Genomic DNA, 16358 nt, shown 5'->3' with positions numbered 1-16358 from the left:
ACACAAAATATATAATGGTATTATTCAAGAAGTTGCTGAAATATCGAATACACATAATTTTCATTCCCCCCCCCATATAAAATAAAAATAAAATCCAAGTCAGTTCAGTGAACATAAACATGTATATCTGGATAGGCTTCATTTTCATTATCTTAGTCATCACCAAGATGAGGGTAAGAAAGACTTCATAGTTGAGGTTCTCTCTGGAATTGCCTCCCAGTGGCTGCCTTGTTAGTCCCCCAGAAAGCTATAGTGGTCATCCACATGGCTTGCTTATCATGACATAATAATGACCTATTTCCTGTTTGCAATGGGTCTGGGCGCCATCTCAGGGATAACCTACTGCGGAGGCAGATTGAAGCCATTGACAGTTTTCCAACTTTTAAGTAACATTGTTTGTGCTCTTTTGAGAGAAGACTCCCATACAAACATTCTAGTGCACATGGAGGAGGAACTGAAAATGCCATGATAGCGACAGGTGGTGATACAAATAGGCAGGGGTGGACTGCTACAGGTTCGTCTGGGTTCGGGAGAACCCGTAGCTAACATTATGGCCGGTTTGAAGAATCTCCAAATCCCATCCTTGGCTGGCCCACCCTGCCCTTCCCCTCCCAGGAGTCTCCACATGGCTCGTTTTGGATGCGAGGTTAGTGCAGGGCCCGTGCGGAGGCTTGGGGAGGGGGGAAAACAGGTCTCCTGGAAATTCTAGAAGGCCTCTGGAGCCCAGGGGAGGCAGTTTTCGTCCTCCTAGAGGCTTGAGGAAAGCCTCCAGAGCCCGGGGAAGGTGAACACACACACACACACACACACAGACACGATGCAGGAGGCTGACTAGGCCACACCCACCATGGCCATGCCCACCCAGCAACAGGCAGAGAACCCATTGCTGAAAGTTTTGAAGCCCACCCCTGCAAATAGGGGAGGGAAAGGGCAGCAGGAACCCATCAATTGTTACCCTGAAATTGTTCCATCTCAACCAACAGCAGAACGCAATCCTTTCGCTGAGGTGCAGTAAAGGCATTTTTTGTTGTTTTATTTTAGAGATAAGATAAAAATTAAAAACAAAGAGTATATCATTCTGTGCAGTGAATAACAATAAAAAGCAGGAAGAATAAAATCAAATAGATAAAAATAACAAGGCATAAACATGCAATAAATGGTTTGGAGTGATTCATTAATTTCAAGCTTCCTTCAAAATTTCTCTGAAAAATATAATTAGTCAATCTGGGTGGACGAGCAGAAGCTCTGTTAAACAATCTTTCTATCTTACAAATCATGTATAAAAATGCTAATTGTAAAAATGAATTCGCCCAGTAAAAATAAATGGCAAAGATTTTATATTTGCCAGTTTTCATGAAATGAGTTTGCCACCAAGTAAGAGCAGTTCAATAAAATCCTCAAAGGGATACAGTTGTGTTCTTTTTATGACATGCTACATGCATCCATCCTTAACATGGCAGAACAGATAAGAAAGTTGGCAGAGATATTTCATAACAACCCTGGAATGAGCTCATTTTATTTATACAGAGTCCAGTGTTCTCACATTATGCTGTATTTTAACTTTTTTAATGGAAATTAGTATCTTCAAATCTGTTTTGACTCCTGGGAAATACCTGGACAAGTCCCTGCAGTTTCTTTGGTAATGTTTTCAAAAATGGACTGGCACAGAGTTGCTCAGCTGGCTTTAGGTCTAACACAGGACTAGAATTCACAGTCTCCAGGTTTTTTAGCATGATGCCCTAACCGTTATAACAAATTGAATCTTTAACTATGGTTTCTTGAATAAATTATCATTGCCTAATTTGCATACCATCTTTGAACATAAACTATAATTCATAGATTAAAATAGTTGGACCCATAAATCAATGCCACCTCACACCAAACAAATGGCATTTTTGTTCAATGTGTTTTCCTATTCACATTAAAAAGTGTGAAAGGGGATGTGGAATTCTTTAAACCCCAAAGTATTTAAAAATAGAAGCATGGTTGCCTGAAACATAGTAGCTAAAGCAGTAGAAAACCTAGAATAGAAGAATAGAATAGAATAGAATAGAATAGAATAGACCTTTTTCCATGACTAGAGACTTGAAGCTATTTATATACACACTGAATATCCACATGCATTTTCAATGCATCTGCAATGTGGCAATAGCAGTTCCTGACTATTAATATAATCATAAATAAGGATGAGGAGAGAGAAGAGCATCCCCAGGACCAAATGATTGTTCAGAAATGATATAAATCATCAATGAAGTTGATAGCTTCTTCTTTATAATGCTTTGCAAAAATTAATTTTGAAAATCATGCATTAGCTTCTAGAGCATTCAAGGTTTTTGAAAGTTTTAGCTGGATTCTGCCATCTGACTTGGCCACAGTTTGTCTAAACTGTTCTACACAGAATGCTGAAATGAATTTATTGCAAGCTTTTGGCCTTTGAAGTTTTAATTACTTTTTAAAAACTTTACAACACTGGGATTCCTTTTCTTTTTAAATAATAAATACTTGACATGTCTCCTGGGTATAAATCCTTGCAAAGAAGATAAAGACTACCCTGATTGGCTGGAGAAAAGATAGCTGAGTAGCTGAGTAAGTGGCTACCTTTGTTTGCATTCCTGTGTTGATTCAGTGATTCAATCTAACAAGTACTGCAAACTGGATTCATTTCAGAAAAGAACTCACAGATTAATCCACCAAGAAAGCTCACCAACCTGTTCATAGGTGTTTGATAAAATTTCATTTCCCTTTCATCTTTTGAGATAGAAAACAGCACCAAGAAGAGAGCTCCCATTTTATTTTGTAATCCTGGATCAGAGGCATTTTACAAAGTAAGAGTGCATTGGTGAGCTTAGTTAGATCCTTTGTCTGGTGTTGGTTTTTTGATGGGGGGGGGGGGTTGACTGGACTGTTTGGCACTCCTCTGGATTTCAGCCAGAGATTTTTTCAAGTTTTATTTAGAGATGGGGGAGTTTCTTTTGCCTCATGTTTATTCCCCTTTTATTCCTTCTCCTGCATTGTGTTTGCAGTTGGCAGTGAGCAAAAATTGAAAGATTTTAACAGATGAAAATTGATTAAATGTTTTTCTTCCCCAAATCAGGATTGATTCTGCTGACATTCAGAACAATTTTCACAATTACGGTCTTGGACTGCAGAATGCAAATGAAAATGCACCAATTCAAGACCATAGTTGGGATTATTGAAGACATTCTGGGCACTGTTAGAATCAGTTATAACAGTGAGAAAGGGATAATTGGAATGGATGATATAATCAGTTTCTGTAGCTATTTGTTTATGAGAGAAAGTGATCTAGGAATACTGTACATGTGGATCAACTTTCAGACTGTATTTTCCTAGAAACAATACTATTTTTACATCAAATAATTTACCTTTAAAAGGAGAATGCTGCAAAGATTAACAGAGAATATGACAATGCAATCTTTCAGAGTGATGGAGTGGAGACTGTTTTAATTCAGAAATTACTCCCTTTTCAGTAAATGCTATACTTTGCCTTATAAATATTTTTCAGCTTTGCATTTCTGTTCATTAAACCATTTTTTCCTCTATTGGTCTTATCATTTTCCCCTGAAACTTGAACAATAGAAATCAACGATAAAGGTATCATTTTTTTAAACAATAGTTAAAATTTTATTTATCTATCTTTAAGTTCCATCATTACCCTGTCCATTTTGGCACATTCTAATATTTTCTTTATTACCATTTCATCTGTAGACGTGCTTCCGTTTTTCCAATTTTGTATATATGTAATTCTAGCCACTGTTGTTATGTGTAACATTAAATATATAATTCTTTTATTGTATTTCCCCAATAGTATGCTTAATAAGAATAATTCTGGTTTTAGGTCTATTTGTTGTGTAATCAATAAATGTATCATTTTTTTAAAACAATAGTTAAAATTTTAGATGTCACAGCACTTAAAACTAATTTTATTTGAAACACAAATATTGGCAGCTCTTGAAAGATTTAAATTGATAATATCTATAAACTCCTGAAAACTTACATATAAGCTAGGTCTGTATTCTATAATTGTGCTTTTTGCTTTTGACATGTATGAACCTATCTGGTTTGGGAAGCTAAGCAGGCTAAATTGATTAGTACTATAATGGGATTCCACTAATCAGAATCAAGGCTCAACTAGAGAATGTTATAAACATCTAGAAGTCAGTGGCAAACCACTTTTACTCCCTTGCTGAGAAAATGACTTCCATGAAATTACCTGGACCTGGGCTCTATTCAAAGGAGACTTTATTTTTGTGCTGTATGAGCACTGTTAAATATGAAAGTAGCCTTAAGGTTTATTCAAAGAATAGCAGATAAATAGCAGATAAAGTAAACCATTTAATGACAGAAATAGACAAACCATAGTAGACTTCTATATTTGTTGATATTCTAATCCTAACGTTTTGTAAGAAAAGTAACTCTCTCTATTCAGTGAAACTGTCTTTCAAAAAAAGTGAATAAAACTGTGGCCTTAAGGCCAATCCATTCCAGTATACACCCCCCAGCAATTTCCCTTCCCCCTCCCACTAAAACCAGCTGTCATTATATAATGACTTAATTCATGAATGTTGCTGGTTCCAGAAGAATGCTACTAATGTATTGCCCTACTATTTGCATTTGGCATTCTGGGCCTTTTCCTACACTCCAAATATTTATGCAGAGGGATGCCTTCTCATTTTCCCCACTTTGTTTCCTTGCCCACAGGTTGAAAGTGGGCAATACTGCAATGGGTGAAAGCTGGAAACTGGAAGTGAGAAAGCAATTTTTGGGGGGAAGACAAGCAAGTATTATACTAAGAGCATCAGTAGAACCTGGTTCTTTGATGGCGGTAAGTCTTATGAGAGCTATACAGGTACAGGAATGCCAGCTGTTTTATTAAATAATCTCAATCAACTTCAACTCTTCAACCCCTTGTTTTCATAGGTCTTAACCTTCTTACATCAGAGCAACTGAAAATATATTTCTCTCTGTGTTCTATTGGGAGATTGGAAAGTCACACAACTGAATTTAAACCAAAGTCTAATCTCAATCTTCTCTGGGACCTGGACTCATCTCTTGCCTTTTAATGTAGTTCCTTGTTTTCAAAGGTTGCCCTCTCCTGATATAGTAGGGGCAAGGGTGAAGTGCTTATATCCCATTGATAACGGAAGTTCCGTAAATATCAGTTTTTGTATCTACTTGGTCAGTTTTGGACCATTACTATTGTAATACATCTAAAATAATACCCTGGAAGTGTTAGAATTTGCTTGGGCCGAGCCTAATTGTGAGATGCAGGGAAATAAAAAAACCTAGGATTAACCATTGAGATTTCACGTATCAGAACTCAATATCATACAACCCACAGGTTTTTGACTCTGAAACTTATAGAAATATACTGTACATAATTATTTAAGGTTTTTTTCTTTTTCTTTTTTGCAGTGATAGAGATGTATCTGACAATTACAAACTGGGATAATCAATCCATTGCCTATGAGTTCCTCTTCCAGACATTTTCCACTGATCCTGAGATACAATATCTCATCTTCACATTCTTTCTTTTGCTCTATCTCATAATTCTTTTTGGTAATATCTCTATCCTTTGGATTATCTATACTCTCCGTTCCTTGCACACCCCAATGTATTTCTTCCTGGCCAGCCTATCTTTTCTGGAAATTTGTTATACCACTGTGGTAGTACCTCAAATGCTTGCTAGCATTTCTGATTTCCACAGAACAATCCCATTGGTGAACTGTGCCATCCAGATGTTCTTCTTTACATCCCTAGGCAGCACTGACTGTTTTATGTTGGCTGTCATGGCGTATGATCGCTACGTAGCCATCTGCCACCCACTTCGCTACACCCTCATCATGACCTGGCAGGTATGTATGTGGCTAGTGATTGGCTCCCTGATCCTTGCCATAGTGCTGTGTCTGCAGCTAACCGTCTTGATTTTCAACTTGCCTTTTTGCGGTTACCAACCCAAGATCAATCATTTCCTATGTGACGTACCACCTGTGCTACAGCTGGCATGTGCTGATACCCAAATTCACCAAACTGTGCTGTACGGTGTTGGCATCGTGGTTTTAACAATTCCCTTTCTTCTGATATGCATCTCGTATGTCTATATTGTGGCTGCCATTCTCCGCATTAAGTCCACATCTGGGCGACACCAGGCCTTCTCCACCTGCTCCTCCCACCTGACAGTTGTGATCCTACAGTACGGAGTCTGCAGCCTTGTCTATCTGCGTCCCAAGTCCAGCGCTTCAGAAGATGAGGATAGAAAATTAGCTCTTATATATACCTTTGTCACTCCCCTCCTGAACCCCTTGATATACACCCTTAGGAACAAAGATATCAAGCAGGCTTTAAGGAAGGTCTTGAACAAAATGGTTACATCTCAGACTTGAGTCTCAATTTATCTATAACATTATTATACCCTCTAAGTCAGTTTTGGATTAACATTATCACAGAAGGAACTAACTTTAAACCCTTCAAGTAATTGTTGAACATCTCCCAGCATCTCTTAATGTTGTTTATGTTATCTGGCATTCTGGGTTGTCACTGGTTCTCTACTTCTTATCTGCTTAATTAAGTACACTATGGTATAGATATCTAATGAGAGGGACACGGTGGCTCAGTGGCTAAGACGCAGAGCTTGTCGATCAGAAATGTCAGCAGTTCGGTGTTTGAATCCCTAGTGCCGCGTAATGGAGTGAGCTCCCATTGCTTGTCCCAGCTTCTGCCAACCTAGCAATTTGAAAATATGTAAAAATGCAACTAGAAAAATAGGGACCACTTTGATAGGAAAGTAACAGCGTTTTGTGCACCTTCGGTGTTTAGTCATGCTGGCCACATGACCACAGAGATGTCTTCGGACAGTGCTGGCTCTTCAACTTTGAAACAGAAATGAGCACCGCCCCCTAGAGTCCAGAATGACTAGCACATATATATGAGGGGAACCTTTACCTTTACCTTATAGATATCTAATAGATATGTGTTAGCCAGAGATCTTTTTATAATGGATATCAGGTTGAGGAATGATCTTACACAAGACACCAAAACAAAAGTCATATTCCAGCATTCTTTGAGACAGTCCTGACCAGTGGTGGGATTCAGACAGCTTGTGCCTATTCGGAAGAACTGGTTGTTAACTTTCTAAGCAGTTCAGAGAACCAGTTGTTGGAAGAAATCTCCTTTTGTTTTTTACCACTTTACAAGGCTAATCCTGTAAGGAAGGCAGAAAGGAAACATTCTGATGTTGTTTCTAGCTTAATCTTTATTGCCCTGATTACAGAAACTGCCTCTTCGGTTAACCCTTATTTCATTGTCACAGCTAAGGCGAAGTGCCCATCGACCTGAGTGATATTCAGTTGGCCACCCTCACTTGAGCACATGACCACTGAGCCCCACCTACCCAGCTGGTCATTAGGGCAGAGAACCGGTTGTTAAACTATGTGAATCCCACCACTGGTCCTGACCCCATCTGTACTAGAAAGAAATGAATTTCCATATCTGTAGCCAACGGTAGTGTTTATTATTGCTGTTAATATTAATATTATTAACCACGTTTAATAATTTAATAATTAATATATTACTGCTCGAAGCATAAGCAAATTAGGCAATCACATAGGGTACCGGGTTAAAGAAGGTATCAAATTATTATTAGAAAAATCTCCAACAGAAGAGAATATATATAGCTCAGTGTTGAACATTAAACACCATTCAAAACCTAGGAGGAAATGAAAAGACTACAACAGCCCACCTTTAGATAGGAAATGATCAGCACCAGATAAAGAATCAGGCGAAAACAATAATCAAATCAAGGAAAATGAAAAACATTGGAGGGAAATGTCCCATCACCCATATTTTTTATTCAAATTTATAATAGATTCTTGGCAGTGTACAAAATTGAAAACTCCATAAAAACATATAAAATGTAAAAACCACACAGACCACCCATATTTATAAAGAGAAAAGAACAAAGACATATTTGTTGATAGGCCTTCTCAGAATGAGGGCCATGCATTACATACTTTCAGAAATGAATACTAATTTTATTAAAAGAAAGGTTTCCTTGATCAGGCATGCTCTTCAGAGTCCAATTTGTCATTTTTTCTTGTCTTGCAAATAAAGAATAATGTTTAAGACCCACAATTACCCAATTATAGCTGTACTTAATTATAGCTGTAAAAGATGTATAAATTCCTCCCAGAATAGACTCTACATTGAATTTAAGACCCAGTTACATGTGAAGAACATAATTAGCAAAATTGCATCAGGTGCAGATATTACCTGGTACTAGTAATCTAACTAGTATACAACCACCCTGAGAAGTATCTGTAAATATGCCATGGAGGTGTATGAGCTGGGCCACATATCATAAATCATCTGGAGTAAGAAACTGCACCCTAGGGATTCCACAAAGAACAAGACAGAAAAGTCTGGCTAATGTGTCCAGAGATTGATAGCACTTCACAGGCAGGGAACACACCTATTCTCAAGCAGGTTCACTTTCTTCAGCAAGGGAGTAAGACCTTGGCTGTTTTAACCTATCTATGCAGCTCTTTTTTGAGGAAAACTTCCATTCCTCTTTTTCGCAGTTCAAATACAGACAGAAATCAGAACAAGAACAGTGAAGCTGCCACTAATCATTCTTGGTAAGTTTCTCGTTTTGCACCATTCCCTATTCTTCTGTTTTCTAATTTTGTATTTATTTGTTATTTACATATTAAATTTATATGCCACCCATCTTGCTGTCTGAGGTGACTCTCATGTCTTAAGTTCAATGTCATCGCCATTTGCATGGTAAGATGGCCTAAGATATGAGAATACAAACCAGGGTGAAAGTTACCCTTCTATTCACCTTTGCTAGATTTTCATGTATATCTAATACCTTTGAAGCAAACATAATTATCAATACAGTAGTTATTTGGAAATTATATGTCAAGATGAATTAGTTTTCCCATTTTCCAAGTGCTAATCAATACATTATGATCTTAAATAGAAAACATGGATTCATTATCACCGCCACAATTCTATTGAACGCCAGATGCCCGTATTACGAAAACATCCAATGACATTATTTTCTTAGGATACAGAGGGGAAGTATTGTTTTTAAAAAAATCACTATCTAGCAAAAAAGCAGGCTTCGTTAACTCTTGCACAAATGACTACGTACAAACATATGACAAACAAGTAACCAGAATACAGCATTAACAGCAATTTCTTTTTTAAACAAAAATCAGCTTTGAGGAAAAAGAATGGAGAACCGAGAATCATAAGGGCTGGTGACTTATCTGAGATACTGGAAAGACTATCCTTGTACTATATATAAAGTCCTTCATGAGTGGTCCTACTCAACAATGGCAACTGCAATCTAGGAGAAGGTTTTTTCCACTGATGATGTGCTGTATTTTTTTTTAATGTTCTCCAAGATAAACAGTAGAACTTTCAAAACCGAATAAAATACTTTCTAAAAATGTTTTCATAATTTTAAAATGTCAGGTGAATTATTGTTATTCTCCTGTACTTGCTGTAGAGTATATTCTGCTTTTTGGTTCTTATTACTGATACCAATATTGAATTTTGTGGTAATTTAAATTAATACATTACTTGTGGTGTAAGGTTTCTATGGTCTAGACTAGAACAAAGAAAATTTTATGGATCTAACTTTTATGGATACACTTTTTTGACCTGCTATTTTGATTTTAAACTTGTTCCCTCCTTGTGGTTCTCCTGTACTTACAGGATTCCCCTCCAAATTATTTTTCATAATTGCACAAAGGAGGAAAAGAGAAACTTTGGAGAAGCTGCAGATTACACTTCTACCACTTACTCCTTTTTCATTGCATTCATTCTGCATAATTTAATTGAGATAGAATCTAAACTTTTAAGTTGTGATTCTAGACAAATGGGAAAAGATAGCAAAGAAATTTTATGAATTCAGGTGTGGAAATTTCCTGTCTTGCACATCTCTTTGAAAAGGATTTTCATCACCTAATTGTGTATCTATGTTTCGGGGGGGGGGGGTATGCTTATATTTACTGCCAAATACTATTTATGCTTTAATGGGACATCTAATTAGAACTAAGAGGTCAGGTCATCACTTTGTTCCAAAGAAGTATTTGCTTGATGGTTCACAACATATGACAGGTGCTGAAGTACTGATATGTTTATCAGCTTGTGAAGATTTTTCCAAAACGACTATTCAATTCAATTCAATTTATTAGATTTATAGGCCGCCCAATCCCGAGGACTCCGGGCAGCTTACAAAGAACAAGAAAAGAAAGCAAAATAAAATAAAAATAATTTTAAAATTCCCCAACACGCATACGTTCTGATCGGGGCTGGACCCTACATAATAAGTTCAACAGCCCCAGGCCTGCCAGAACAGCCAGGTTTTAACAGCTTTTCTGAAGGCCATGAGGATGGGTGAGGTCCAGACCTCTGGGGGTAGCTGATTCCACAGGGTCGGAGCAGCCACAGAGAAGGCTCTCCTCCGAGGCCCCGCCAGCCGACACTGTCCGGCTGACGGCATCCTAAGGAGGCCCACCCTGTGGGATCTTATCGGCCATTGGGAGGTATGTGGCAATAGGCAGTCTCGCAAATACACTGGTCCTGAGCCATGTAGGGCTTTAAAGGTAATGACCAACACCTTGAATTGAGTTCGGAGACTATGCATGAAGATAAAGCAGTAGAGTAGTATGATGGTCCTTTGGCCTCCAATTCAATGACTAAATGAAGTGAAACAGTGAAAAAGTAATGAATTACTGATAATGGAATCCTATATTCCAACTTGTGCAAGATGACTCACTGCCTATCATTCCACCTGCGTTTTAAAGTGGAATTGCAGAATGGTATTCATTTTTCTGGCCATAGTCAAAAATCAGAATGGAACAGTTGAAATGAAGGACTTCTGAATAGAATGCTATATATCAAGTCAGGATCTGAAACCAGGGTGAGTCAAAAGTTCTTCAGAATTGCTAAACTTCACCCCTGAAAATGGAAATAATCATTTTTGGGCTATTCCAAGTAAATCAGAGCTGACTCAGAAATAATTTTGCCAAGTTGCTGAATACAATTGATTATGTAAGAACACAAAACCCTAGAACCAATTCTGAAATAGTACAAAGAACGCAAACCATATTCAACTTCCCCCTACTTCCAATTCTCCATAGCTTGACTCAGTCCTTTCTATGTTTATGCTGTGGATAAGAAAAACTGTAGCATTTCATCCCATTCCCTCCTTTTGACATGTGAACTTTCCAAACTGAAAAATCAAAATTAAAAGGACATTAGTTTTATCACATTAATTAACAATCTATGCATATATTTATATACTAAAATTATATATAATATTTTATGAAAAATAAACTATAGGCTGGCTCACCAGATTCTTTTTCTAAAGGATGGAAAACCTTAAACTTTTTTTCCTGCTTTGTTTTTTGTTGCCATAGCATCTCAAACATATCTTAGTCCTGTAAATTATTTAATACAGAATTTCTTCTGGGATCATGATTTTTTTTTAAAAATAAATAAATTTGCACCTTCGAGGTCTGTGGCAGGAGGTAACATTTTTCCAGTTGAAAAATCAGTTTCTTGCCCTGTTTTTTCAAAAGTTCAAAAAGCAGATATTCAAAAATTACAAAACAACACTGTTATAGAAATACTCACATGAAACAATATTCTGTGATTCTGTACAGCTTATTCTTTGGATTATGAATATTTATTCATGCTATTGCATGAACTGTAATAGCAGCAATCAAGAATTTCAGTAAACATCATATGTGGTGGACTTGCCCAAAAGCTAAAAATATTGGACAAAAATACATACTTAGTTGGAAAAAATGATAAAGCTGCATATAGAATTGAAATCAGAGACGTTTTTTGTTGGGCATCCTTCTGGAAAAATATGATAAAAAGTCTACTTATCTGGTTTTACATATAATAACTGCAGCCAGAATTGTATTTGTATAACAATGAAAAAATGATGAGATTCCATCAGATGAGCAAGCAATTAAGAAAATATTAGAATGTGCAGAAATGAACAGGCTGATACTTATTATTAAGGATAAATAGAGACTGAATTTTTTATGTGGGATGTATTTTATCAATGGTTAGACATGGGAAACAGAAGTTAGAAAGGAGGAGATATAAAAAGAGGAAATGTTAATGTGGAGAAAATGTAAAGGGGATGAAGTTATCTTTGCTATTATACTATTATATAGTTATATTATTAATATTATTGCGATGAATATAACAACAAATATGTGGATAATGACTGTTCAAACAACTATACCCAGATCACACAGTGTTTGATGGAAATGGAAAATAATACAAATAAAACAAATATTTTTTTTAAAAAAAGTATTTCAGTAAACACAACAGTTAGACACAGAATCATAAGATGACCATGTATAGGTGTGTCAATTAAACTTCCAAAACAGAAGGATATATTTGCACCATACAAATAAAAGAATATGAAGAACATTATTTTAGTCTGGTGTGAATTTCTATAGTTTGGGAGCCCTCTTGTATATTTCCCCCCTTTATTTAGTGCAAGGACTAGTAATGTGATCCTCCAGAGGTTGTTGAATTCTAATTCTCTCTAACCCATCATTTTCCTGCCCAGTGAGGGGGATTCATAGAAACTTCAGTCGAACATTAGAGAATCACACATTAATTTTACCCTTTTGTCATATCAAAGGCTCCGTTTATTTCAGGTAAAATGTACCTTTATATACTGGCTTGATCACGGATTTGCTTATTTTCTATTTGAATTACTTTTAGGATAGGAGCAATCATTCTGGATGCTTCAGGAGAACTGTACGGCAATGCTGGATTTTATATTTTTGGCTTTTCCCCCTCAACCACAGTATCAGTCTTTGCTTTTCTTGGGCATTGGCACAGTTTATGCAATCATAATCACAGGTAACACACTGATTGTATTAGCTATCTGGAAGAACCCTCCCCTGCACATCCCTATGTATTTCTTTTTGGGCGCTCTCTCTGTGATTGAACTCTGCTACACAGCAACCGTGGTCCCACAGATCTTGGTGACCAGCTTGCAGAAGAAGAAGTTCATCAGTTTTAGGAGCTGCTGTGCTCAGATGTTTCTTTTCATTGGACTAGGCAGTGCTGATTGCTTCTTGCTGGCTATCATGGCCTTTGACCGGTATGTGGCTATTTGCAAGCCTTTGAGATACATCTTCATCATGAGTCATCAGCTATGCATTCACCTAGTAGTTGTGTCATTGATTGTTGCTTTCCTGCTTTCCCTGATGCTGGTATGGATGGTCTTTCACCTCTCCTTCTGTGCTGAGCTTGGAATTGAACACTTCTTCTGTGATGTGCCCCCTGTATACCAGCTCATAAGTAACAAGACAGAACTTAGTGAAGTCGGGATATTGTTTTCAGGGGTAATGGCCATTGCAGTGCCTTTCATATTGATCTGTATCTCTTATCTTTTCATCACCATTGAAGTGCTGCAGATCCACTCAGCCAATGCTCGTCAAAAGACTATATCTACTTGCTCTTCCCACCTAGCTGTGGTGGCCATCCAATATGGTTGCTGCAGCTTTATGTATTTGCGTCCAAACACCAGCTTCTCTCCAAAGCAAGACCAGCTACTTTCCATGGTCTATACTCTGGGCACACCGTTACTCAACCCCATAATCTACAGTCTAAGGAACAAAGAGATGAAGGTAGCCCTGAAGAAAGTCCTCAGCCACTGAATTCTTCAGAAGGATTAATTATCCCACTAACTGCCTAATGTCTTTTAGAATGTACATCCTTAAAGACTCTTAAAACCCTGCATCACAACCAACTTGCCACGGTCAGTTCACCCTGGCCAACTTATCATAGCCAACTCGCTGCGGGCCACTAATATCAAAGGAATGGTGGAACAGAAGCATTAAAGAAAGGATGTAAAAGGAGGGAGAGAATGAAATGTAAATGACAAAAATTAAAATATTTTTAAATTTATTTTAAATAATTAAATTGAATTGTTAAATTGTTCCGTGGCACGTTGTCCAGGGTGAGTTGTCCATAGCGAGTTGGCTGTGGCGAGTTGTCCCATTCCACAACCGTAATGCAGCTCCTTCCTTGTCCTCTGATTTTCTTTTATGACCACTATTCCCAACGGCTCTTTAATTATTTTCTCAGCTCGCTTCGGCAGCACATATACTAAAATTGGAACGATACAGAGAAGATTAGCATGGCCCCTGTGCAATGATGTCACGGCTGAGTGCTTAGATCAGTGTTTCTCAACCTTGGTGACTTTAAGTCCTATGGACTTCAACTCCCAGAATCCCCCAGCCAGCATAGCTGGCTGGGGAATTCTGGGAGTTGAAGTCCACAGGACTTAAAGTCGCCAAGGTTGAGAAACACTGGCTTAGATGAAACCAAACTGGTTGGAGGATTTGTAAAGGAGAATAAGGAAGCATTAAAAAAAAAACAATGATACTGGCCCGCCTCACCCATGCCAGCAGAAAGGGCATGCTGTGGGTCCATCAGTCAAGGAGTTTCTTCTCTGCCATTGCTCCTGCCCTTTGGAACATCTTACACCCCCAGCCACCCCAAGGTGAGCTCCTTAGTGACCCTCCAGACTTCTGTAAAGGCCTGGCTCTGCCAGTTGGCCTGTAGCCCCAATGTGGGGGTGGTGGTGGTATTACTCTGGAGGTGGCTATTAGATTAGAACACCTCCCACCTCTCCCTGTGCTCCCTTCTCCCTTCATCTTTTAATGTTATATTACTATTGTGTCATTTATTCTTTATTTCTTTTAATGTTTACTACTTTTAATACTTGTAAGCTGCCCAAAGCTGCCACTAAATGAGATGGATGGCATATAAATGTACTAAATCACAACATACCACACAACACAAAACAACACAACATAAAGCAGCATAAAACATAACATAACATAAAACATAAAATACTGTAGCATAGCATAACATAACATGCGCCAACCTTCCTTGAAGTGAGGCAGGGGGCAAATCCTACAGGAATGCAGCTGATAATAGATTCCATTAGCAGCATCTGTGAAGGTGGGGAAAGTGGTTCAAAAAAAAAAAAAGTCAAATGGCGGCCTTGACTGTACATTTGGAGCCCTGCCTCTTTTTATGTGCATTGCATGCTCAACCCCTAAAAAAAGAGACAGGGTTTTGATCGAATAGTTGTGGCAGCCACACTATTCGTTGAATCTCCTGCTGGACAAGGCTGCTTTCCAGAGTGGCCCTTAAATTAGTCCTTCATTCCAAGGAAATGAACGCCTGAGGGAGGCATCATATGGTAATTCTGAATTGTTCTGCTGTTTGCTTTCTTATTGAAGCAATTGACACAAAGGGAGAACAGCCAGTGTGAAGCTCCAAAGAATCAGTCAGCTCCAATGCTGAGCCTTTTATCAGAGCAAAGGGCTGTGAATAAAGAGGCCCAGGAGACCCTCTATGCCCCAAAATTACCCATAATGCCTTGTTCAGAAGAAAGATCCTTCAAAATATGGTGTCTGTTGGCAACAGCACCTGCACTGCCTCCACTGGAGACTTTGTTTTTTCCACTTCTCACTAAACAATAATTGTATCGGTAGCTAATGGTGGAGCATGTCTGTTTGAGAATCAACAGAAAACAGTGTTCTTATCACTGTAGTGAACTCAGGGGTGAAATCAATTTACCTTCGCTACCGGTTCGCAAATGTGAGCACGCATGTGCAGAATGTCAAAAAGGGGATGTGATGACATCCGGGCAGGTGGGTGGAGCCTCCCACTGCCACCGCTACCGGTTTGCCCGAACCGGATAGAACAGGCTGAATTGCACCACTGATGAACTGATTTGGATGATGATGATATCCCACCTGGCTCACTATGCATTATATTAAAAATGAATCATTCCCTAATTATGAAAGTAATTTATAATCTGGAAAACAATGGAAAGAGCAATTAGTCCAAAAATCATGAGAGCCTCAGACTCAAATAAAATGAGACAGAAAAATTATTCTTTTACAGTTAAAAGAATGTGGATGCAAAAGGGTAAACTATTATTATTCATTACATTTTCATATTTTTAAACTTTTTACATTTTCATATTTTTAAACTTTTTACATTTTCATATTGTTAAACTTTTTAAATTCACAGAGGCTTACAACAATCCAGTAAATCACATTGTGCAGTACAGTTTTATTAATTTTATTATTTTTCAAAGCAACAAGGATAAATTTTCTGACATAACAATCAACCAATGGAACAGCTTGCCTGTGGGAGCTTCATCATTTGAGACTTTCAAGAAGAGATTGGATTGTCATTTGTCAGAAATAGTGTAGGGTCTCCTGCTCGGGCAGAAGGGTTGGTGGGTTGCCAATTTTTTTACTACT

The 16358-nt window shown here is 37.9% G+C and overlaps 2 protein-coding genes and 1 non-coding gene across 3 annotated transcripts; all 3 read left to right on the top strand.

Annotated features, from left to right (window-relative positions):
- Positions 1-5441: 5441 nt before the first annotated feature.
- On the top strand, positions 5442-6401 carry LOC106548492 (olfactory receptor 10Q1-like). Its single transcript, XM_087703857.1, has one exon. The coding sequence runs from the start codon at positions 5442-5444 to the stop codon at positions 6399-6401; it is 960 nt and encodes a 319-aa protein (XP_087559983.1).
- Positions 6402-12803: 6402 nt separating this feature from the next.
- LOC106541482 (olfactory receptor 10W1-like) lies at positions 12804-13727 on the top strand. The gene has a single exon (XM_014056952.2). It carries the CDS (start codon positions 12804-12806, stop codon positions 13725-13727), a length of 924 nt encoding a protein of 307 aa, XP_013912427.2.
- A 427-nt stretch (positions 13728-14154) lies between these two features.
- On the top strand, positions 14155-14257 carry LOC148049481 (U6 spliceosomal RNA). The gene has a single exon (XR_015695322.1). It is a non-coding gene; the product is annotated as a U6 spliceosomal RNA (small nuclear RNA).
- The last annotated feature ends 2101 nt before the right edge of the window (positions 14258-16358 follow it).

Source organism: Thamnophis sirtalis, unplaced genomic scaffold, assembly GCF_051295495.1.
Source record: "Thamnophis sirtalis isolate CommonGarterSnake01/CBP01778 unplaced genomic scaffold, rThaSir2_p1.2 scaffold_1, whole genome shotgun sequence".
Classification (NCBI taxonomy): Eukaryota; Metazoa; Chordata; class Lepidosauria; order Squamata; family Natricidae; genus Thamnophis; species Thamnophis sirtalis.
The sequence above is the reverse complement of the archived record's forward strand: the minus strand, read 5'-3'. Positions and strand labels throughout refer to the sequence as shown.